This window comes from Gymnoscopelus braueri, assembly GCF_963280865.1.
Source record: "Gymnoscopelus braueri genome assembly, chromosome: 23".
Classification (NCBI taxonomy): Eukaryota; Metazoa; Chordata; class Actinopteri; order Myctophiformes; family Myctophidae; genus Gymnoscopelus; species Gymnoscopelus braueri.
Window position 1 is genome coordinate 37,406,944 of NC_137625.1, and position 25,915 is coordinate 37,432,858.

General features: G+C 41.7%; 1 protein-coding gene across 2 annotated transcripts in view; it reads right to left on the reverse strand.

Moving 5' to 3' along the window:
* The window catches only part of nampt1 (nicotinamide phosphoribosyltransferase 1), a 35,349-nt gene that overhangs the window by 6,102 nt on the left and 3,332 nt on the right, over positions 1-25,915 (reverse strand). For both annotated transcript variants that reach the window (XR_013932658.1, XM_080421666.1), the window contains exons 2-6: positions 17,125-17,290; positions 14,162-14,265; positions 12,741-12,869; positions 6,492-6,650; positions 981-1,117 (exon numbers count right to left, since the gene is read on the reverse strand). Coding sequence is in view for 1 of the 2 variants with exons in the window: in XM_080421666.1 (XP_080277792.1) it covers positions 981-1,117; positions 6,492-6,650; positions 12,741-12,869; positions 14,162-14,265; positions 17,125-17,290 (695 nt within the window). In the remaining variant the exon portion in view is untranslated. The remainder of the gene's footprint in view (positions 1-980; positions 1,118-6,491; positions 6,651-12,740; positions 12,870-14,161; positions 14,266-17,124; positions 17,291-25,915) is intronic.

Genomic DNA, 25,915 nt, shown 5'->3' on the forward strand with positions numbered 1-25,915 from the left:
GAGAGAGAGAGAGAATAAACTGGTACAGTGCCATAAAACATTAGGCAGGAAGACGGAACATGGACAGAGAAAAATAAAGGAGCAAAGAGTCAGAACAGAGAAGAGGAACTAAAGACAAAAGACGTAGGTTGCATTCTTCAGTCAATCGTTCACTTTCACTATTACATTTTTTAGCACTGTATGTGTATTAGGGCTGTCAGTTCTCCTCTATAATCCCATTCGAATTTCAATGCTTTATTATTCTTAATATTCGAATATTTTCGAATATGTTATATAATATATAATTATATAAAATTTATTTTTTAATGTAAATTGTGTAAATTTAATTATGTAAATGTAGTACAATAATAAACACATACGTGCTCACATACAAAACGTAACTTTCTCTGTTACTATAAACAAGTGACCTACCAATGTTTTCGCATTGGAAAAAAAAAAAAAAAAAAAGAAATCTATATTCGAATGGCAATTTTAGCATTCGAATATTATAAAAAATTTTCACATTCGAATTATTTTCGAATAGTGAAATTCGTTCTGACAGCCCTAATGTGTATGAAGAGAGACCATTATTAGATCTATATGCAGAGAGAGCAACATCTGTATACAGCAACAAATGCAGCGTATGATCATCAGTGTGAATTATGAAACTCAATGATTGCACTCAGACATACTTAGTCGAGTCACCCAGGGGCCTATAAAAGACCCCCTCTTTTTTTGGGGGGGGGATTTATTTTTGGCCTAGGTGGGGAATGAGAGAGGTGGGTTTTGAGGGTGGTTTTAAACCTGGTGAGGGTGGGGGCAGCTTAGATGTGTTAAATCAACACTCTGGATTTTACAGTGTAGACTACAGGAATTGTTACCAGTTACCACCTGTATTTTCAATCAACAACATCCATCCATCGTGCACAGTATGTGTGTACAAGCGCAACTTCCATGTAGTACACGTTTGTGTGTGTGTGTGTGTGTGTGTGTGTGTGTACCTGTGCTCTGCAGCAGGGACAGAAAAACCAGGCACAGGGTCTTTAGTGCCGTAGTATTTCTTAATGACGCCAATACCAGCTACCGTGTCTGTGCCCTTAAAGTTGACCAAGTGGGCAGAGGCTCCTATACCAGCAGTCTGGACAAGAGAAGAGAGAGGGACAGAAACATGTTTCCTTTAGCACCAGTCAAGTCCGGATTTCTAGATTATTGTGACGTATAGATTTCCTCCGGTGGCTTTGACTTGAGGCCAGATAACAATAGTTTGATGTTGACTCTTAAAAAACCTCTCGTCACTGTAACAGAGTGTTCATAGATTTTTACGTCACCCCTTAGAGAATAGTTTACTGGAGACAAGGATACTATTACATTTGACTCCCCCCCCCCCCCCCCCACACACACTTTTTAAATCAACTGTCAACTGGCGTTCTTTCATAAACATCAAAGAAGTGTTTAAATGAATGCTTTCCCATTTGTTTTCAAGTTGTCATTTATCTAAAACGCTTTGAACAGCAACACTTCAGCAATCAACTATACTGAAATCTTTTTAACTTGAATGTATTTATCTAACAACTGTTGAGATGTGAAGATCGCATGCCCTTGTATAATATTGTTCTCCAACTTGTTAGGCCTGTGGAACCGACATTATGGTGCTGTTGTGTATCCCAAAACGCCCATGTTTAGATTACCATCAACACAAGTTCCATGAATTAAATTATATTTATACCCTACAAGGTAACACAATCTAGAAAAAGAATAACAGGATCCAGGAACCCATAGTGCAGCGGATAAAAGCAATATTTTGGGAGAATCGTTCACTTGGTGATACAAGCGTGAAACTTGGTACAGATCATCTTTAGAGGTCATTTATCGATTTTTTTAATCGAGCCACTTGAAAATCAAAGATGGCGGCCATTTTTCAAGATGGCCGACATCTTAGTGGGCAGTAAAGTGATATGATGGTTTATTTGGTGATACAAGCATGAAAATTGGCATGAGCAGTCTCTGTGGGTCACTTGACAATAGGCCACCCACAGCTACTTGAAATTTCAAGATGGCGGCCATTTTTCAAGATGGCCAACACTTTAGTGGAGCAATTAAGTTATATAATGGTTTATTTGGTGATACAAGCATGAACATTGGCATGATCAGTCTCTGTGGGTCACTTGACAATAGGCCACCCACAGCTACTTGAAATTTCAAGATGGCGGCCATTTTTCAAGATGGCCAACACTTTAGTGGAGCAATTAAGTTATATAATGGTTTATTTGGTGATACAAGCATTACATTTGGCATGAGCAGTCTCTAAGGGTTGCTTGACAAGAAAACACTCCCAGCCACTTTACATTTCTATTTTCAAGATGGCCACCCCCTGGATCCTCAAAAGATACATTTTCTCATAGAAATGTATGTTTTTTTTTCATTAAGGACGATTATTATTATTAAGCTAAAGAACAACTTTTAACACATCACAATATAGTTGTGTTGATTTGTTGATCATAGATAGATTAGATAAGAGTGAATATCTGCACTACCAGGGCACACTGGTGATATATCACTGGGGTTCAATGTCAGCTAATTGAAAGTTGGTATCCCAAATGCTGTCTAATTTACCCCAAAACAGTTAGATAGCCGCACCTGAATTGACAGGTTGTGCCAGCACGGGAGAGCCGAGCCAAGGTTAATGGGGTTTTAGTTAACCGGATGGTGTACAGATCGCTCAGGATTTAAATGGCATTGGATGAACGATCGAACTAAGTGTAGGGTTAAGGCACGAACTTAGTTGTATCCCATACATCAAAGTGCTTGGTAAAAGGTGGTAAAAGGATAAACCCTCGGCCTCTGCCTATGCTGCAGACATGGCAGAAGCCATCATAACAGTTGTGAAAACTAACTGGGACAGATGTTTAATTTGTCAGCAGGTCACCAAGGAAAAACTCATTCAGCCGAGTTTATTCAAAAGAGAGCACGATCGTACTGGTTATGATACCATTGCAAGAAATGTTCCATTATTTCATAAGATCAATGCTCTGCCTATCTTACTTAGTCCAACCCGACTAGATGAAGGTGATGGCATAGAAAGCACATCGACAAGAAACAGAGCAAAATATAATTCAAGCTGTAAACTTAGGTTCAACAACACAGAGCTGGAAAGGACCCAAAAGAGAGCATCTACATCTGCTGAAGACACTGAAGATACCAAAGATATCCATGTCAAGAGGCCAAGAAGATCTAATGTATGACCGGTCCAGCGATGTCACAACTGTGAACGAGGCCAGGCTTGATCTCTTTGCCAGAAAGCAAAGACAATATGACTTGATCCCACCAACTCAAGCAGCACTCAAAGAGCATGCCAAACATACTTCTTATGAGGCTGGATACGTGTGGGGACAGGCATTGAAGCGACATCCACAAATGCCGAGCCCATCTGACTGGGGATGGGTGGAACAGGACGAGAAGTGGAAAGTCTTCTGGACTCCACTTCCACCTATTGCGGAGAGTTGTTGGGAGTTGACCAAATGTGGGTGCTCCAAGGCATGTACTGGAAGGTGTAACTGCTTCAGATATGGACTCAGTTTCACATGCCTATGTAGTTGCCCCTGCTAGAACCTATTTGCATGTTTATTTTGCCAGAGTTATTCCCTGTTGTCCTCTGTGTTTTCAAGTGGAGGCCTATGGCTCGGCTTCCCCTCGTCACATCGACGCATCATGTTTTACTTTTTATCTAGTCTATTACTGTGTAATTTTCAGTTGTTACTTTGTAACATTGCTTCCACTGCCTTCCACTGCCATATCTAACAGTGAAGCACATTTTCAGTTTAGTTCCTTAGTATCGTTTGTCATGGTTCCGTGGCTATTGCCATTCAGTATTAGCCATTACTCATAATTTTGGAGCACTGTCCGTTCAGCACCACAACTGTGCTTATCAGCACCACAACTGTGCTAATTTATTCATCTTATTTTTTGTTTCCCCACCCCTTAGTATTTATTTGACACATGTAATGGCTGTTAGTTTAAAAAAAAACAATATATATATATATACATATATATATATATATATATATATATCCTCCCTTGTGACTGTTACCTTGTCGTGGTAAGGGAGCTTGTTTAGGCCTACCTCAGTGAACCCTGAGAGCTATGCCGGTGGGAGGCAACTCCTGACAGGTCTTACCAAACTGGACAGGTCGTGGGCGAGGAGTCAGACAAAACACAGTCAAACAACCTCTCTTGACAGAGCTTTTTGAGGAACCCAATACATTTCTATGAGAAAAGGTATCATTTAAAGATTGACATCTTGAAATTTCAAGTGGCTGTGGGCGGTTTCTTGTCAAATGACCTTTTGAGACGGCTCATGGCAATTTTCATGCTTGTATCACCAACTAAATGATTTCTTAAGCTTAACTAGTCCACTAAGGTGGTGGCCATCTTGAAAAATGGCCGCCATCTTGACATTTCAAGTAGCTGTGGGTGGCTTATTGTCAAGTGACCCACAGAGACTGCTCATGCCAATTTTCATGCTTGTATCACCAAATGAACCATTATATAACTTAAATGCTCCACTAAAGTGTTGGCCATCTTGAAAAATGGCCGCCATCTTGAAATTTCAAGTAGCTGTGGGTGGCCTATTGTCAAGTGACCCACAGAGACTGCTCATGCCAATTTTCATGCTTGTATCACCAAATAAACCATCATATCACTTAACTGCCCACTAAGGTATCGGCCATCTTGAAAAATGGCCGCCATCTTGGATTTCTGAGTGGCTCGATTAAAAAAGTCAAAGAGTTGACCTAAAGGAATGTTCATGCCAATTTTCACGCTTGTATCACAAAGTGAACGATTGTTCCTACTATCCGCTCTACTACAGTTAAATGATTGAATTAGGAACTAAATGTACGTCACCATAGTACAACGACCTACGGTATATCAATCTTAAAAATCCTAACTAGAAATCTAAACCAGTTTCAGATAACTGAAAAGGGGAGGAGGGAACTTTTGATTTGTGTATGAACAAAAAGAACAGACCTACAAGCTTACTGCATATAGCATCGTGAAGTGTGGTAGGCTTGTAGATACGTTATTTTTTTTTTGCGAGCAACACTGTTGCATTACACTGTTGTATTACAGAAATGAAGGTACATAACTGCACTGTATCACGGTAGTATGATCGGCCTGTTAAAGGTATCATGACATTCATTTTCACTTTTTTTATTTTCAATGTTTTATTTGGGGTTTTATGACCTCAATTACACCCAAAAAACCTGAACTTAGAACATTCAGTGGATTTTCTGTGGTCTGGGGTTTTCTGAATAATTAGGCTGAAAAGTAATCTGAGCTTGGCCCTTCGACAGTGAGGTCACAGTCGATTAATCCCGCCCACTCTCCTCCTAGCCCCTCCCCTCCCCTATCCTTTCCTTTGGGGGGGGCTGAGCAAAGGCGATGATTGACAGGCAAAATCCCTCACCAGCGACACCCGCAGGCAAAGATTTCTTTTTTCATTGCAGTTGAAAAGGCTTTAGAAATGTGAGAGAAAAACACCTGCCATTGATCACTGGAATGGAATTTTCACTTAAAACTTTTTGTACACTTTTGAAGGACCAGGACAAAGACTTTGAATGTGGTGTAAAAGTGAATGTCATGAAAGCTTTAAGGCACATCGTGGAGACATTTTAGTTGTTCATGATCTAACAGTCATATCGCACAACCTTAATATATATAATAACAAAAATAATTTTATATAGGCCATTATCTTTCTGCACGTGTGGATACCACAGGCTTGCAGGGTAGAGCAAATTAAATCAATTGCATCGCCTTTACGTCAAATAAAGTATGTATATTGTCAAGAATGGCCAGCGCGGACTGTCACCGGTACGCCACTGTGTTTGTTTATCTGTCCACCGAACGTAACTTTATTATAGTTTGGAGGAAGACCCTTCAGAACTTGTAGGAGTCACAGGCATGCAGTATGAATGAAGTAAATCACCAGTCATGTTGGATTACACTGTCGCCGAGTCACTCTAAAAAGTGTTACTCAACACGCTCGTTGACGTCATCAAGTGTCCTTCCGTGTGTGGACGACGGGCGAGAAAAATATGAAGGAAAATATGTTAAAAGGTTAAAAGGACAGGGAACTGACTGACGGCAATAATTCATTTCCCCCCATTACAAGCCGGAATTGTGTGGAGAGAGAAGGGGAGTGGAAATGGTGAAACAAAAACATATGATTGATTGACGCTTCACTTCCGTCACTGGTGCGCTGAAAAAAAAGTTGAAGCCAGCTGAACTTTGTTTTGTAGCTTTTGTAGCCACGCTATGACAATTGCCGGGCGTCAGTTTGTATCATCAGCTTTGGCACTGCTAGTGTGAACACAGGACACAAGTGTCCATGAGACACTTAACCCCTAACAGCTCCCCCGCCCTGAGCACCCATCTGCTGGGTGAATGCAGAAAAGAAATGTCCCCTCCCCCATGGTCCAGTAAACAGTCTCACTGCTGTGTCATGCTGTGAATACCTCTTGTGAAGACACTCCTCTGTAGCCGAAGTCATGCAGTTTATACTCCAGACCCTCCAACTTCCCAGATGTCTCCAGGAGGTACTTGGCCAGAATCCTCTTCTGCTCCCTGGAGTTGGTTGCTACAGTGATGGGGTACCAGATCTGCACCAGGATGGTCTGACGATGGAGCCAAGAAGATGCAGGGGAGGAGAGGTGGAAATATAGGTGATTAGATAAAAGCCAGCAGAACAATGATAACCATTTTTTTTTATTGCACCATTCATACTTAGAAGCTCAATGGGGGATTTACAAGCAACTCCTGGACAAAGTAAATATAGCCCAGAAACAGTAGCGTGAGGCCTCTGGCAGGGGACAGGAGGCCTGTGGCTTTGTTCATGCCAAATCAACTTGAAAAGGGCAAGTCAATATTATTACAGCATGTGTGCGTGTGTGTATGGGCATGGTTAAGTTGTGCATGCCAAGTATGTGTGCGTGTGTGTCAATGGAAACGGCCGTAGACCAGACACTAAGCCTCGGTGACATATAACAACAGTCACCATACCATAATGGTACAATTCAATCAACTCAATAAATACTGTATGACAACACAGTGAAACAGCCTTCATCAGATCCAATGGAACAGCAGAATCCCATGAGGTTGAGTCCATACTCTGAGGGCTTATCTTGCTCAAGCACATGAACCCTAGCATCCCTATTCCGGGCATGTTATAATAGGTGAACCTTTCGGCAAAGAGATTTGTTATCGATGGAAAAAATTAAGGGGCACAATATTGACCCCTGGGGGGACACCTGTCAAAGAAGTGCAGTAGATGGTTTAAGTCAGTGGTTCCCAAAGCCTTTAGCTCGAGACCCTAAAGGTGAATTTGACCCAAAAGGGAGTAGCCTGGTGAAAATAGCAGATCTACAAGCGCACAACGCACGTTGTGAGTTTGTCGATCTGACATTTTCAATAGGCTACTCCTTAAGTTTTTTTTTTCAAATATGAAGTTCTTTTGAAAAATGTTTGAAATTCTACTAATTTCAGAAAATGTTTGATTTCACTTTAGATTTTGTATTAATCTTTTGAAATAGCTTTTAAAACAATTGTAGGATTTCCTTTTTGTATTAAACTGGATATTTACCCCCAAAGAAATCTTCAAAAATAGCAGTTATGAGCTTGTAGATCAGCCAAAATAAAAGTGGTTATGTTTACAAAGTGCTTACAGAGAAGGAATGCAGTGGTTCTCAACCTTTTCTGGATCAGGGTCCACTTGAAAATCTCAAAAGCGTGCATTTTCAGAGCGTGTTTATTTTAATGAGCAATCAATCAATAAATCGATTGTTTTCCAGCTTGGATCAATGGAACTAACGTAGTATAATTTAAGTTCCTATTTATCGGAAACCATTTTTTCAAGGTTTTAAAGAACAGAATGCCATGACATTTCTTTTACATTTATGTTTTCATACCAATTATCATTAAAATATTAGTGTTTTGACAATTATTTTGGGGCCCACTTGCTATGTCCTCACGGCCAACTGTTGCTGTGTGAAGATTCAGGGTGAGGTATTGTTCCTTTATTTGGGAGGAAACCGTGTCTCTTCGCGCACACACACACACACACACACGGCAGGTCACATGTTTCCTGATGTGCTCATCACTATCATGTGACTGCCAGAGAAATACACACACGTAGAGACAGAGAGGCACACATTCACTGAAAGAGGCTGGGAAAGACAGGCAGACACAGAAACACACATTCCATATACACACTCCCTGATGCATGCAAGGTCATGCTGGCTCTGCCTTGCCGCTGCATTGATTTTAACATAAATTTATATATATATATAGCATCTGTGTCATTTCAGTTATATATATATATATAAAACAAAATATATATACCACACACACACACACACTTTTGTGGCATCATCATAATGCGACAAACCAAGAATGCCAGCGGCAGGGAGGGGCTGTACGCATGTGCACGCACACCCACACATGCACACACAGTCCCACATTGGTCAATGTCCCAGAACAAAATGGAGCGCCATAAGCAATGACAGAGAAGGACATAAAGAAGGAGAGGGAGGGGGAGGGGCAGAGAAAAGAGGAGGACTGAGGGAGGAAAGCAGAAGAGGAAAACTGTGCGAGAGAGAGAGAGAGAGAGAGAGAGAGAGAGAGAGAGAGAGAGAGAGAGAGAGAGAGAGAGAGAGAGAGAGAGAGAGAGAGAGAGAGAGAGATGAGGATAGATTAGATGATAAAAGAAGAAAGAAAAGGAATGAGGGGGAAGAAAAAAGGGTAAGACAGAGAGGGAGACAGAGAATAGAGAGAGCTAGACAGCGGGAAGAGAGAGGGAGGGAGGATGAGAGAGAGACAGAGCGAGTGACAATTTGTGTGTGTGTGTGTGTGTGTGTGTGTGTGTGTGTGTGAGAGAGTGAGTGTGAGTGAGTGTGAGTGAGTGTGAGTGTGAGTGTGAGTGAGTGTGTGTGTGTGTGTGTGTGTGAGTGTGAGAGACCTGGTGACATAGAGCCACTATCCAAGGACACTGGGCTGAGTTAGGTCTATTTTTATGTCAGCTGTGTGTGTGTTTAGTGTGTATATATTTATATCCCTCATGAAGAATTCTGTGTGTGTGTGAGAGTGAGTGTTAAATCACATCTGAGGGACAGCAGGGTGCCTGTTTTGTATGTGTACAACTACACTTCCTAACCGTCTGTCCATTGTACCAAGACATCAGAGACGCATAGTTCCCACAGATTACAACCACACACGGAGATTTTGAAAACATGACCAATGACAAAAAACTCCCATATCTGCTGGGCGAAGTACAACAATGTGCAAACACAGCAGCAAGATTCGTGAGTTGCTGTGATAGGAGAAGGATATCAAACGGAACACAACCACCCTAAAGACTAATCATTGTGTATATTCCGGCACTATACCTGCACCCAGTGATCTTGGTACATAGAAATTGATCTATTGAAGATTCTGACTTTCAAATGTACATATTTTTGTTTTGATTGTATTGCTGTATTGTTGTATTGTGCTTTCTGCTTTGGCAATGTAAACGTATGTTTTCTCATGCCAATAAAGCCCTTTGAATTGAATTGCATGTGCACGGTTTGACTGGATGTGAGGATTCTGTCTGCAATGATATGAGGTGTGGAGAATGTGTGTGTGTGTTTGTCTCATCTGGTTGGCATTTACCGTGGAGTGTGTGTGTACTTATTTTCATCAGACCCAGTTAAACTACTTCCTGTGAGCTTGTGAATTTGAGTGTGCATGCATTATTTTACAGTGTACTCAAAGTACATGGACCATGAAGAATGAAAGTGTGTATGTTGCATTGTGAGTAGTATGTGTATATGCTTTGGTTTGTGTGTGCGTGTGTCACACTTGCATTCCCTGTGTTCAAGTAACAGAGTGTGACCTATGAGTTCCAGATCTCCTTGGATTGTTGTGCACTCAACGTGACATTGTCTTATGAAAAAGAACAATTAGACTGCCTTCTTTTTTTTATCATCACCTTCCATACCGTCCCAACTTTTCAACAAGATTCGGCGTTTGTAATAAATACTGTCAAATCTGCGTTCTGCACTGATTATAATAGGTATAAGATATAGGTATAAGGGAGCGAGAGAGAGAGAGACAGATGACATTTATTAGACTCTATGATGCAACTTCACGAATCGAATCTTTGATTGAGAATCATGTTTCTGTAGATTAAGCCCAGAGAGAGAGAGGGAGGAAGAGAGAGGGGGAGGGAGAGAGGAAGAGAAATTATGTGTGTCATCGTAAGTGTGTTAAATACTGCTGAGTCACGACTGACAGAAGTGAGTTTGACCAGAGCCCTTCAAGTCCTCTCTATATCAACTCTGAAGTCTGATGATGCACAGCTGAGAAGCATTATTTTTTCAATTCCGGCTGGAGGACCTGTGTTGTGATGTCACTCTTCTTCTCTGTGACCATGCGTCTTGTCTTATCTCAAGGCGGAGGGAAAAAAACTATAAAATTGCCCGAAACCTAAAAATGTAACCCATTCAATCCGAGAAAGCATCTGTGTCATTTCAGTTAAAAAGTAGTTAATATCACAAGAATATCATTTTAACCACATTAACCATTATTTTATACTTTGGCTACTAAAAGCTTATAAGCTTACAGATCTGCTATTTTTGAAAAATCGTGAACATTTGTGCAAATCTTTGAATATATATACATATATTTTTCAAGCGAACATTTTTAACTCAAAGCTTTGCTTCTGGGGGTCCCCGGAACAACACATTTGACATGAAAAGGTTTGAGCACAACTGATATCGCATCAGTTTTTCAGAAAACTGTTAGGAGACAACTTTAGAAGACATTTGAGGAATCAGCCTCAGGTCTGAATGGGTTAAGAACAAACGTTATTCCTATGTGAAGTCACTAGTATGCAGTAATTGATCGTTTGAGGTGGAAATACCCTCCAACGCTGGAGATATCTGACGATATCCGGCATCACATGAAGAACCATTACATCTGTACGCAAATGTAAACTCAGTTAACTTGGCAGACACCGCCTGGCTGGCTCCGACTAATTCCGGAAACAATTGCTTTTCAGTGAACAGTACATTGGCTAGGTCAAGTATTTGATTTTCTTGAATAACTCATTTACGCTTAATCCTGTCAATATCTTTGGCAAACGAACATACACACTGGTGTGTATTTTTGTTTGAGTGTGGGTGTGCTTACGAGTGAGTATATGTGTGAGCGAGTATAATTGATTTTTGTGCCGTTATTTTGTGTCTGTGTGGGTGTGTGTCGGAGATTTGTTGGTATTTATGAACAAAACCTTTGAGTTATTTATTTTGGTGTGGGTGGGGGATGGGGGGGCATGCCATTAGAAGTAAACAAACTTACGTAGTTAGGTGGGCAGTCTCTGTCTGTGGGCTTTCCGCAGTACTATTTACTGCTCAGTGCTCAGATCCGGCCTACTGTATCTTGTAATTTGCAAACACACACACTTAAATGTCACTTAAATGACACTTCCACACAGACTGGGGGGACGGGGACAGTGAACCGGGCAACCTTCCGATTCCCAGACGGCCTTTCTACCCCTTCAGCTATGGCCGCACCTGATGCACGCAGACAGACAGTTTCTGTATCCTCCCTAAACAGGATGGCTAGCAAAGTGCATAATGACTAGCCCGAGCGAGAAAAGAAAGAAACTAACGTACAAACGTACGATAATTGAGATCGAATAGAACAAATGAATGTTCTAACCTTCGGATGTTCGGGCCCAGTCCTAGTTTGTGAGTGATTACACCATATGTAGCATGTGTGTGTGTGTGCGCTCGTGTGTCTGCCTGCGAGTGAGTAGTTTATTGTTGTAAGTTATCTGTTGTTGTGCAATAAAAATAAAAATAAAACTCTTTTACTCTCTGCTGCTGCTCTTTCCCCCTGGGGGATTAATAAACTGTTATCCTCGTATCCTATCCTATCCAATTAAGTGAAAGAAAGGCAGAACAACACTAAAGGAACAAAGAATGCTGGGCTCATTTTGGGCTCCCAAACTGATCCTATTTGAATTTTTTAAAGGTTGATTCAAGATTCAAGAGATGCATTGTCACGAGGATGTACGAGTACATGCACTGTGAAAAACTTAGGTTGGGGTGCTCCATAATACACAATAAAAACAATACATAAATAACAACACTAAACACATAATACTAACATTAGCATGGCATCGCCAGACTAAAATCACAAAGTAGATTTTTAGTCTGGAACCTGCATTTCCAAGGAGCGGATTAAAAAAAAATGCCTCTGGTGATAAACCCGTCTCATATTCGCATACTGGTTCCTGATTGGTGCCCCACAACTTGGGCAGGGAAATCCAATCACAACCGAGCTGGCCAGACTAATCTGCCGAGGGCTACTTTTAATTAGTTTTGCACTGGCAGATTCGTCTGGTTTCCAGGATAACACATAACAGCCCTAAAAGCCATTATAAAATAAGCATACAAGGCTATAATACAACAGGTGTTCATCATCTTTTCTCCAGTGAACCCATCAAAAATCTGATCATCCCATTCCCAGTTTTCTGAACCTAGTCTTAACAACAACAACGCATCTACCTAATTACACATACTGTTTAACCACTGAAACCTGTTATTTTTGTTGTATCTTTGACTATTTTTGCCCGATTGTTCATCATTGGTGACATGCCCAGAATAAGGACGCTAGGGTTGTGGTTCAGTGCGAAATGTAGACATATGTAAAACGTGTGTTACCTCCACCCAGTTGGTGAGCCAGTAACACTCTGGGTCTGTGCTCTCCACGGTGAACAGAACGTTGCCTCGAGGAATCACACTGCCTTCAGGAACAGCCTTGATCTGTATGGGCAGCTGGCCATTGTATTTCTGGGAATCACACATAAACAAGAACACAAAGAAATGCACACAGACATACACGTTTTAGTTTAGGGGTTATTTGCACTAAGATAACACAAGATTCAATCAAAGCCTTTGTTTATCACATAGGCCAGACTCGTAAAATATACAGGTAGGTAATTAAAGAAATAAAAGTTATAATAAAGGTCAAGGTACTAGAAAGTGTAAAACCTAGTGTGGTGCAGGTATTCCGCCAGACCAGTTCAGTCTCAGCGCACCGCCGAGACGGAACTGGTCAGTGCACGAAACTAAACGTAAGAAAGACCTAGGCTACCACAATGACATAATAATGTAGTTGTGTTTTCCATCATGTACACAACATCAACCCATCACACGCCCTACACCCTCACAGGAAAACATGCACTGGGGCTGAAGGATCATTACCATATCGTTATCTACATATGAGCATGCAAGATATTAACGTTGCAAAATGGCATGATGCACACTGCCGCGTTCGCCCTGCATGTACGGCTAAATTTGTAATCACAAATTTCACACACTGAGTGTTTAATAGCTTATTTCAATTTCAGCTCATTTAAGCCCTCTTTCCCTTTAAGACTATTTAACTCTAGTACGGGTGGGCGTGTGCAAGCACTTGCCGTCTGTCCTGCGGCTCCCTACTTGCTCGCTCGCATCTCATTGCAAATGAATTGCTAAATGACGTGTGAAAATACCTGAATGCAGCAAGCAGCTTAGAAAAATTCACTGTTTAAACGTTGGTTCCCTATGTCAGATGCAAAACAGCAGTACTGACATTTGTTTATTGAACAAATCAGTGAGTTCCATGACCATTGCAAAGCTTAGCATATTCGTCAAGTCGGATGAAAGTAAACCTTTGACTTCCGGTCGTCAGTTAAAAATAAGAGCGATTTGTAAAGGCACAGCAAAGTAAATGTTTGACTATGAAATTGTGTCCATATTGTGAAGCCCTGACATGCGGTGAACGCACGTACTACACCCCCTCCTCCCTCTTATACCTACAGTATAACATGGCCTGTGGTGAGTGACCAACAGGCCATGTTATAGATATAAGATCCCTGTTAACATTAGCCTATGACTGGGAACATGGGTCGCGTGACTTTCTGTTGTTGTCTTTGACCATTTGGTGAATGTGGTCAGATGTGAATGACTTTGGTTTTATGATCAAAAGCTGTTTAGGGAGATCGCAAACTCAATCTAGCCACTAAATTCAATATGAAGGTAATCTAATTGAAGGCTTGCTTTCTCTGTGTGTGTGTGTGTGTGTGTGTGTGTTTTCTGACCTCTAAGATGTAGTTCCAGCCTTTCTCGTTGAAGACATCATCCTGAAAGTGTTCTCTGTACACTTCCTTTGCTTCCTGGATCTTTTCTGGAGTAACAACCTTACCTGGAGGAGAGGAGAGCCAGCGTTATATTACACACACATTTTAGGACAGGAGTACAGTGGAGGAAGGAAGAGAGGAGAGGGAAAAGAAGATTAATGGAGGAGAGAGGGGGGTAGAGAAAACTAAGGGGGTAAGGGGGTGAGGAAGAAGAGGAGCGGTAGGGGGCACAGGAGAGGAGTGGTGAGAGGAGAAGGTAAGGCAGGTTTATTTGTATAGCACATTTCAACAACAAGGCAATTCCATGTGCTTTACATAAAACATTAAGCAAAAGAAACACGTTATTATAATAGGGCGTTTGAATTCAGTATAAAGGAAACGTTAAACACATATCTCCTTAATAGGAAACGCCTATTCAGGACACAGAGCAACGAGAAACAGAGAAGAGAGAAGAAAAATAGGTGAAGTGTAGAAGGGAGAGAGGGGAGGGGGGAGAAATTGTATTGGTATAAGGACACGCACCAGCTTTTGCCACCGGGTCGTAGTAGTAACTTGGTGACGCCCTCTTTTGTGACACACACGGAACTGCCTCTCACATGAGCGGACCGCGTTAAATAACTTCCAAACCCCTGCATTACCAGGTATCTCCGTGGCGTGCATCAGGCTTCCTGATGGAAGCTCGGGAATCGAATCCCTCCCGACGTTGTTACCGTGCTTACCTAGTGTGTCTTAATAAATTATTTTATTGGGATTAAGGTATTACGGTTAGTTTTAGGCATCGCCCCCAGCGAGGTCGGACCACTCGGCCCACTTGGTGAGAACAGACTACAGCAGTAGTCTGTTCAGTAGTAGCAAAAAACCTCGGAGGCGCTCCGTCTCTGGCGGGCTTGACCAACGAGAGGCACGATAGGGACAGAATCGTAAATGTTTATTTTCCATCAGCCGGGCAGTGCCATCCTCATGGAATGAGACGCATGACTAGGGGCGAAGCAGTTCCGCGTGCGTCACAGAAGGGGGCGTGTTACTACGACCCAGTGAGAAAGCAGGGCTCGCTTCAAGGGCACATTACCAATATGTAGGAGCAATATGTTTAACACGTAGTTATAAAATAAAACTCATAAAATATATATTGAGAACAGGATTAATTTAGATTTATCCCCATCTTGTAGATAACGGAGGAATTTATTGCCATATTGGATAAGCTTGGTAGCAAGCTCATAGCAGTAATTTATGGAATTAACGCTACTGACATGAGGTGAGGATGGTGCTCGTTTTGATAGCGAGCAAGCTAATCACAACTCCAGCTAAGCTAGCTATCTGGCTAAAGCTAATAGTTTATCACCAGAATTATTTATTTAAAGTCTAGGTCTAGTCTTTCATACAGTAATTAGTGGGCTATCAGTGCACCTCTGTGATTTTATTATCGTGCAAACTGACCATCTCCTAATTTTGATAAATATATATTTTTTACGTTATGCCAGTATTTTATGCGTGTACCAAGTTAGTAGTTATCCCGTATGCATAGGGCTAAGGTAAGGGTAGGTAACCTGTAGCTCTAGAGCCGTGTGTGGCAAAATTGGTGCAAAATCCACATAGAACAGTTCTATTTTCATCACAGGTAAAAAAAATAAATAAACAAACACTATCCAGGCCATCATATCGGTAATCTGTGAATTATTCCCCTCAAAGTCGGTATCATTCTCAAAAAATGTAGACGAAAACGTACAGAGAAGAGGGAAGGGATAAAAATACCACACTGAGATACAATCAGATTGAGAAAAGCAGTAAGACAGGGAAAGAAACACGAACTACAGAGACGTTGGTATTAAAGAAGAGATCAACTGACACCCGAGATAAGAAAACCAACAGAGATACAAAGAGTGAGAGAGAGAGTGGAACACTAATCTAGTGTCCATTAGTTATCAAATTAGTTTAGAAAATAGACTTTCCCTCATACACTGACAAGGCATCCCTTTGTCCAAACTCGAAACACGCACAGGAACATACACACACACATACAGTACAAATGCACGTGAGAATGCACCAGCGACCCTTTCGGGTCACAGACCAGCAACTGAGAAGCCGTGCTTTGGCCTAATCTTTGAGTTCAGAGGGAGAAGCCGTTCAACAGGCAGCTGAACGTTCTTCTTCTATGGATGGTCAAAGAGCAGCTGCTGTTTTGTCCTCTTCGCCTTTCTCTTCTCATCCCTGGTTCTATGCAAGCCCCCAGAAGCGAGAGGGAGTAGTGGACATGCGCATGTCCAAGCGCATTGGACATGCTGGCCAATCAATACTGCAGCTTATTATGGCTGGGACCAGACACATGAACGATTTCGACCAATGGGCTCGATTCACGAGCTTGCACACGGAGATGAAGCGTGACGAAAAACGCGTCACATAGCCCCTAAATAGGCCCCGCCCGTCACATGTATGGTGAGCAACTCCATACAAGTGGATGGGCGGGGATTTCCGGTGCCCTCTCTATTATTTTTTAACTCTATGGTTCTATGTCTCTACAGCACCTCAGCTTAACACCATGAAATCCATTGAAGAGACAAGATGGAGTGAGACAATCAGTCTCTTTAAACTCATATCTTTGCCCCCCCCCTCTCGTTCAGTTTAAAAGGCAGGTCTCTAAAGGTTCCAATTTAAATCACCAGTTTCCGCTTGAAAGCCAAACCAGACTTAAACGTCACTAGTTGAGTGTCCTTTTCTGGCAGAAAGTAGATATGTTTGGCACTTGGGACACGATTTCTAACAATAATGAACATTTATTTTTAGATTTGTGCTAGAACTCATTTCAGTTGGCTCCGAGTACAAGCGGACCGCATGTAGAATTCTCCTGGACCAATTGCCTGTGAAAATAAGGAAAGGAAACACTCCTTTAGCTGGGGTACAGTTTGGTTGGTGTAGCAGACCCTTACCTTTGAGGTATTTGTGAAGGATGTACTGCAGACCATAGAAGACGGTTTCGTCGTACTTGACTTTCCTATTCTTGGTGGGGTGACTGGGGTCTGGCCTCCTCTCGCGGCACTCAAAGTAGGAGTACACTTTACTTGTGTTGGGAGGGTACTGCTTGTAATGCGTTACCTAGGGAGGGCAGAACACATACAGTACACACTTTAGCATCAACAAATAAAGAGGTCTGCACTCTATTTTAGCAGGGCATAGAAAAACAGCACACAGACGTTTCAGCCTAAGGCCTTCCTCAGTTTATGCGTGTGTAGAATACAGTATAACAAATAGGCATATAACTGTGCATAATATAATAAACAAACATAATAGAATAATACTTGTCCATAACCGGGGATGCGCGCGGTGCATGCCCCAACTACATGCAGAGTTGGGACTGTGAACGCAGATCTCATAGCCCATGGCAGAAATGCTATGAAAAATGTTTAGTTAATCCCTGAATATGCCAATGTGCAATTTCAGATTGAATCGTCAACCAAGTGAGGAGAAAAAAATTGATGAGGACAGAGTTTTGTATATTTTATCGTAGGATGTAAAGTACAGCACAAACTGTGCAGCACAGTACTGACTTGAATTCTTGAACAGTAATAACTTTCATGATATGGACAGCCATAGGGAGATGCTCAACGCACTAGCTCAGGATTCAGGAGAAATATATGAAAACTAGATTTTTAGCAAGCTAGGCCTCAGGCAAGGCCTAAGGCGTTTGTGCTTTCTCTGGACTTAATTCCATTTGACTGCGGTTTGAATGCCTAAGTAACCTTTGTTACACAAGAGGAGATTGTCTACGTGTCTCTAGTTCAAGGAAGTTGAGTTGTGGTTAATTGCCAAATGCCATTTTTTCAAAAAGAGATTTGAAAAGCCATCTTATTTACAAAATGCGAGCCTTAATCACTTTCAGGAAGAGATTGCTCAGACATCTATTGAGAAATCTGGATTATTTGGCACCGCGTAGTCGCGTACACAATTCTCGGTCACAAAGCTTTTCTGTCTCTGTTACAAGGCAGGACACAAAGATTTTGTAGTTTAGTTTACATTTCTTTTGATGAATTGATGAACACTATTCATTCCAGCAGTAGTTTCACAGTCCAATGAGATTGAGTCAGTGCATTAGCATGTTTAACGATACTAACCAAAGCCTGTGGCAAGTTCTTAAAATATACACAAGCTTTTGTGTCTGTATCCAATAGTGGACACTATCCCTGTTCTTTTTTCTTCATCAAGGCAGACCGCAGGAAAGCGTTAGAGAGAGACAGCATAGGGAACACAGTGGGAAGGACTTGGTGGGATTGGTCCCAAGGTCATCGAGGGTGAGTAACATTCCAGAAGCAACACCATCACTGAACACTCCGTGTGTGTGTGTGTGTGTGTTTCTGGTTAGTTCTTCACCCACAATCAGCTGACCGATGGCATCACAGTGGTTACTGTGATACGACAGCTTGAGAAACCTCTATCAACCTAAGAAGACATGTCCAGACCTGCCCTGCCCTGCAACCACGCGCGCACACACCAGATGGCCACATGCAAACACTAACAATGCAGGCAGACTGCACACAATAATGGACACACACACAGACAGACATTGAATAAACACACATTAAACACACAGGGTTGATTGTAGCCGTCCACCAACCAATTAAACAAACTGCAGGGATTTCCATAGCGACCTGTGGGTCATTTGAGGATTTAGCTGTGCAACCACAGCAGCAACGGACAAATTGCCCCACATAAAACTCTAAATGCCCCTGATGATAAAACTGCAGCACATATCCTCCTAATATTTCCACTGAAAATTTCCACTGAAATTGTACTCAGGTTTACCTGTTCATCATTTAAACGGTCATGGAAAACACTGTTATTTTAATTATTAGGCTATGCATTATTTTATTCACTGCTCAAAGCCTGCAGATCTGCACTGCTAACCTTTCCCAGTTTACTATGTAGCCATAGAGATTGGACTAATTTGGAGCTTCTTTTTTTGTTGTTGATTGATTTGGATAGGAACAGTGAACAGAGAAAGGAAGGGCAGGAGAGAGACGGGATTCGAACCTGGTCCAGCTGCATGAAGGACTAGTCTATAGCCTTATTCATGTGGTATGCACTCTTACCACGGGAGCCAGCCTTGTTGTTTGGTTATTCTTCTCTGAATTCAAAAAGCCAAAATGTAAATTGAATTTGCCGGTGACTTCTAAAACAATGGTCTCCCAGAGTGCCAAATTTGAGGAAACTGCTTTTGGTCACCCAGTTACTGCACAGGCCACATCATCACAATGCTCTTAAGTTTGAACTGCATGTTGCATGCCGTCCCCACTCCACTGTAACGTTTGACAAAGAAATTGTCTTTGAAATGGCTTGTACAACAAAATACAAAGTGGAAGTAAGTAATATGTCCTAAGTGTTAAAACTCGACTGACATGTCATTAGGGCTAATTTATATGACTTGTTTCACTGAGTGAAAATAACAGATTTTCAACTGAAGAACAAAGGATGGTACTGTGACGCAGTATAAATTAGGTTTTATGCTGCGTGTTTGAGGGCAAGACCAAATCTCTCACACACATACCCATCCCACACACACACATTCTCAAGGAGAGAAGGAACTCTAGGAAACCAGTGGCATAACGGCCTGTGAAACTGGCCTTGATGCTGGGGGAACGTTCCCACCAGAATACGGATGCTACAGTAGGGTGCAAGTGGTTAACTAAAGTGCCATTTTAAGATTTTAAGCATTTTTTTTATTATCGTGATATCGTTAATCGCAATTATTTTGGCCACAATAATCGTGACATGAAATTTTCATATTGTCCAAACTCTTTTTGGTACGTGTTTATAAATAGAGTTCGAGTCAGACGGAGTTGAGTCCAGAGGTAAATGTCATGCTACTTAGTTTCACTAACCCTCTCTGTCCAGTGTCCATCCTTCAGAGCTTTAAACTCAAAATAGAGCCAGCACACACAGACACACTTTGGTCCAGTACACATACAACACCGTCATGTTGCCACAACAGATACACAGTAGTACACACTGGCATTTATCTAACACACAGGACCATACACACACGTAAACATATTACTGTAATTAGGGTGGGATAACGACGCAGGCACACAGCTGTACATGGCAAGCGTCTGTGTTTAAGCAGTATTTTCTTAAAAAGATGAAGAAATGCAGGAAATTGAGAAGAATCACTGCACTTTTATCTTCCGTTCTGCCAAAACATAATCTCTCCGTTCTGCCAAAACATAATCTCACACACACACACACACACACACACACACACACACACACACACACACACACACACACACACACACACACACACACAGGCTGAGCGATGTTTGTAAGACGGACACATGCATATACCTGTGGTTCTTTTGTGTTTAGACCACTGGTTCTCAATGCAGGGTCTGGGAACCCCCTTGGGGTACTTGAGGGGCTTCCAGGGGGTCCCCAGCTAAACAACTGATAGTTAGGAATGAAACAGACTCTTAACAGGTCTGTAACTCCGAGACAGTACAAATTGAACCAAGTGGACCTGTTCAATTTGTACATATCTGAGAGTTAAATGAACACTGACTATTTAACAGTCAAGGTTGAGGTCCCAGAGATAAAAATGTCAGTGAATGTGTATACGCAGTTATGTTAACTATGCCAAAGTGAGCACTGTATGTATGCAGACTGTGACGCGTGCGTGCCTATGTACAATGTGTGTGTTTTCAGATAAAGGAGCGGCATGGCAGAGCTTCCCTGACAGACAAAGACATTCAGGTACGTTGATTGTTTTCACATCTACCAGTGAACAAACTAAAAGCCTCTGCTTGCCCCGACAGTAACTCTGGCTCCAGAGTCCATACAGAGTAGACGGTGTCAATGCAGGACAGGTCTCCCTTCACACACAAATCATAAACAGACTCAAGTCAGGTTAATTACACATAGCCTACATGTGATACTGTCATAGTGGCTGATATATATGGCTCTAAATTAAATATTTGAATCTTACTTTGGTGAATTATTCATTTTCCCCCTTAGATTATTGGAAGATAGGAAAATGAGGATATGTTGAAATTTTGACTCATTAAATGTTGTATCTGTCATGTTGGCCTGGACTACCCCCACCCACACACACACACACACACACACGTAAGGGAACAAACTAAACATTTTGTCCTACGGGCAGGTAGATACTTTAAAAAAAGTAAAAGACCAGTGAGTAATATTACTATATAGACTTAGCATAATATGCTATTTTCAATTACTATCATAAACATTAAAAACATAAGGAATACCATCATTTGCATAATTTTGAGTGGAGTGAAGATAGACCCAAACTCCTGAGAGCTGAAAACGGTGATAAGTTCTGAAACAAAACCCACGTTGGGTGGTCCGGCACATGGCTTGTTAATCTACTCTGGCAAATAATAAAGCAGCAGCCAATCAGTTAAATAGTAATCATTAAGTGACATGGCAAACTGCAATTCAATGTACACACACCTCAACTACCGTACCTTTGTTCAGAACCATCATCACAATCAGCCACTCTGAAGTAAACTATGAAATGTATATATATATATATATAACATGAAAATAATTACTTTTGTTTCTATGCGTGTGTGTACGTGCGTGCGTGCGCGCTAAATCTGCAGCCTGTTTGTAAACTGTGTTGTCAGTCCCTCACGGTAGTGTTGTGTTCCGACGCTTCGCAAAGTGAGGCGTTGTTAGATTGTAAATCAGTTCTTTTTTGGCATATGAGTGAGTGACTCCCTCTAAGCTTATGACGGTACCACCACTCTCCCTATTGCACTGAAAACATTGTTACATTATTTTGTACACAGTTTGAGTTTGACTACTGTTTCTGTTCTGGGTGCACTTTGTGAGATCGATTGAATGTACTCATTTGATTGGTCCTGTAAGCGCAATACGTATGTATATACATCACGTTGTATATGAGTAGCTTTAGGCAGAATCACAGACAGAAGCTATTCTTTGTTAAGAAAAGAGTGGCTAGCTAGTCTCTGAAAAAGACCAACCAAAGGAAATCTACACACCATTGGTGGCTATAGTGGCCATAGCTGAATGGTAGAGGAGCCGTCTGGGAAACAGAAAGTCAGCCTGCATCCCGGCCCCAGCTACAGTACGTGTCCCTGAGCAAGACACTTAACCCCCAACTGAAATCCGACCCCCCATCCAATCATCATGACCATCAGAGCAGCCATCAGCTGGGTGAAGCTGAAACTGAATTTCCCCTGCTGGACCAGATATTAATAGAACAGAGCCACATGTGGACATATCCACACAATCTCTAGACACAGACATGTGGGAACAATCAGACAAAAGACATCTGAAAACACCATTGACTCAATGACAGAGACACGCTGACACAATAACAAGATAGTAGTGATATCAGAGATGTTGGCAGCACTCAGAATAGAGCTCAACAAGTCAGGTTACATACAAAACCAAATTCCAACTGGTTGACTGGCCAAGATGGTTAATTTAAGTTGCCTGAATAACAACTACACATCCCGACGGCCTGACTCATGAACTGACTGACTGACTGAATCCTTCCTAACTGACTGATTGTTTGGGTACATTCCAACTACAGAGTACACTGACTGACTGACTGGCTGACTGACCCAACTTAACAACTGACAGGCTGGTTCAGGCAGTCTGTTGGCTGGATCACCACAACGGACTAATGTGATGGACTGACTGTGTGACAATCTAGCTAGTTTTCTACAACAGAGGAGCGGTGACACGAGGAAAGAAAAGACGGTAAGAAAATCGGCAAGTACAATCACCATACCCTCGTTTAACAAAACAAGTGCCCCTCACCTGGGAAAGACACTATTCATGCAAACAATGAACAGGAGCGCACACTGGTAGTGAGGAGGTGCTGACCACAGGAGATAAATAACTGTTGCAAAGAAAAGAGGTTGCACGGCTCGTAGTCACTAAGCAATAACTTTTATTTTTTATTTTACCAACGATTCGACACAATATAGGTCTTCTTCAGGGTATGACACTATTCATGAAATGTAATCAGTGTCAACACACTTTTTGTTGCCTCTGTTGTCCACCCTCATTTAGCGTGAGATTCCTCCTTTAAAAACGTCAAATTGACAAAGCACATTCTGTTCAACAGTCACCTGAAAGTTGCCCTGTAAAACCAGGAACTTTTGTTACTGACAAGTGAATCTCCAGTGCAGCTTTTGAGGGAAGCGCCTTGCTCAAGGAAGGACACTTGACAAACAATAGACAAGTCATTTTAATGTTCTTCCTGTCTATTAATATACTTTGTGACTGCTGAAATAATGACACTGGCCTGGTTGGTAAACCAAGCATACTTAAACACAACTAGACTCTAAAAACACTGTTAGCAGCTCCTTGAGGCCACCCAACTGGATTTTGAGATATTTTGTGCATGTGGTGTTTTTGGCCTAAAGGAAAGGCCGTAGGGCCACCAGAATCGGAAGCATTAATTAACTAGAAAATGTGCTCCTCGGAGCACAAGTCTCCGCCAGCAGACTATAGCAATTATATTATCATAGCAATAACTAATGAGATACAGTAGAGTAAAAGATATATACTGTACTTAAATAAAAAGGTGTATGTTAAAGAAATATTTATTTAAAAAAAAATGATTTAAAAATCATATTTTGTCTTCTAATGTTTAAAAATTCAACTCTAGTCCTCTTCTGTGTTACTGTTGTAGATGAGTATGCTTTCTTAGCTTTGGCCTTCTGCGCCTTTGCTTGACCAATGTCAGGTGTTCTCAAAGGGACACACACACGCACGGACGGGTGATTTGGACTAGAAGATACTGTTCCAATCAAGACTGATTGATCCTGTCTTACCTCGCTTCAAAAACGTAAACGGCTTTTTGAAGTGACACACCTTTTTATTATAGGATTGTATTTCGTCATGCGTCCCTCTAGCCAATCAGAGACATTGATGTCAACATATTGACACGTATTAAGAGTTCGGCTTTGTTGTGGGATCATTTCAACTCTAGTCCTCTTCTACGTTACAATTGTAGATGAGTATGCTTTCTTAGCTTTGGCCTTCTGCGCCTTTGCTTGACCAATGTTAGGTGTTCTCAGAGGGAAACACACACGCACAGACGGGTGACTTGGACTTACTGAAGGTACTGTTCCAATCAAGTCTGATTGATCCTGTTTTACCTCACTTCAAAAAGTAGAGGCTTTTTGAAGTGACACACCTATTTATAGAATTTTATTTCGTCACGCGTCCCTCTAGCCAATCAGAGGCATTGGTGTCAACAAATTGACACGTGTCACGTGGAGCTTGCCCAATGTTAGCTTGGCTAACAATGTTTGCTCACACAAAGCGAAAACATATTCTCCACCTTCGGCGGAGACAATTAAGAACCTTGCTGAGCATATGTACAGTAAATGCTCTCAGGAAGTCTCACGGCAATCTGTCCAATAGATTTATTATATCTTGTATGCAATCAGAAACTTTGGCCTAAGGGGTGGCGTTACAGTCGAGTTAAGGCCATAGAGTTACAAGAATCAGTAGGGTTCATCCTCTGCGGAGCACTATACAGCAAATCCCATGGCAATCCAGCCAGTAGTCTTCAATCAAAATAAAATGCGTTGTTTGGTGGTGGACGGACGGACCAACATCATCACCAACATGTGCCAGCCAGTCTGAGAATTCAAACAAGATTAACTTTATTTCACTGATTACAAACTCCAGTACTCGGGAACCATTCTTCTGCTAAGTAATTCTTTTCACCTCTAGTCCTGGAACCCAGATTGGTACCCCAGATCTAGGCTGTGCTCCCTGATTAGAGAGCTACGGCAAAGAAGAGTAGTGTTCTGGGTTGAACTTCACACAATAGAAAATGGGACCCACTGGCCTAAGGGCAGATACAGTCCAACTCTAACTGCCACCAACTACATTGTACAAAAAGTCAACTACTCAATAGTTCCAAAACGCTTTGGATTTGCTGCATCATGTTACCCCCCCGTTTCTTGTCTTTCTACACTGTCCTATTACCCTAGTATCCTGTGGCAGGTGCATAGCATAATTAGCGTTTGTTTGAATAGCTTTATGGTGACGATGCAAATTTCAGCCAACAGTAGCAGACAGTATTATTTACAAGATTAATCAGTTCAACCTGGGTTGAACTTATATATGGCCTCTCAAACACAGACTCAGGTACCCAAGATAGGTCATAGGGTAGAGCTAACCTAATTCGTTTCTAGTTTTATCTCCATCTCACAGGGAGATAAAGCCTGGGAAAGAACTGCTGCCGAAAGTGTCTAACGGGGCTACATGTTGTCCAGCCTACCGGAACTTTCTGTAGTCCTTCATTTACTGTACTTTTAGTTAGATATATTCTGCAGTGTACTGGTTCTTGTCCAGGCTGGGGCAGGGCTATAAGTTTATCATCAGGGTTGTCATGCTGGCACCCACGCCACCATAAACGGATCTGTTACTCAATCCTTGTCCTGGTCTGGATTTTGAGCAACAATGCTTCATAAAAATGTATTAGAGAATGCAATTTACCTTTTGACCCCTTATTCACTTGCTTATCTTATCTCATGCACACACTATTCTTATCTCACACACTCTCTCTCTCTCTCTCAAACTGTCAGTACAATATGCAGTCTCTCTATGCACAGGCACAAAAACATACTATTTCTCACATTGAGTGATGCACCTGTCACAGACCCAACACTCAACCTGCCCCAATTTTATTATCTCCATTACACACTC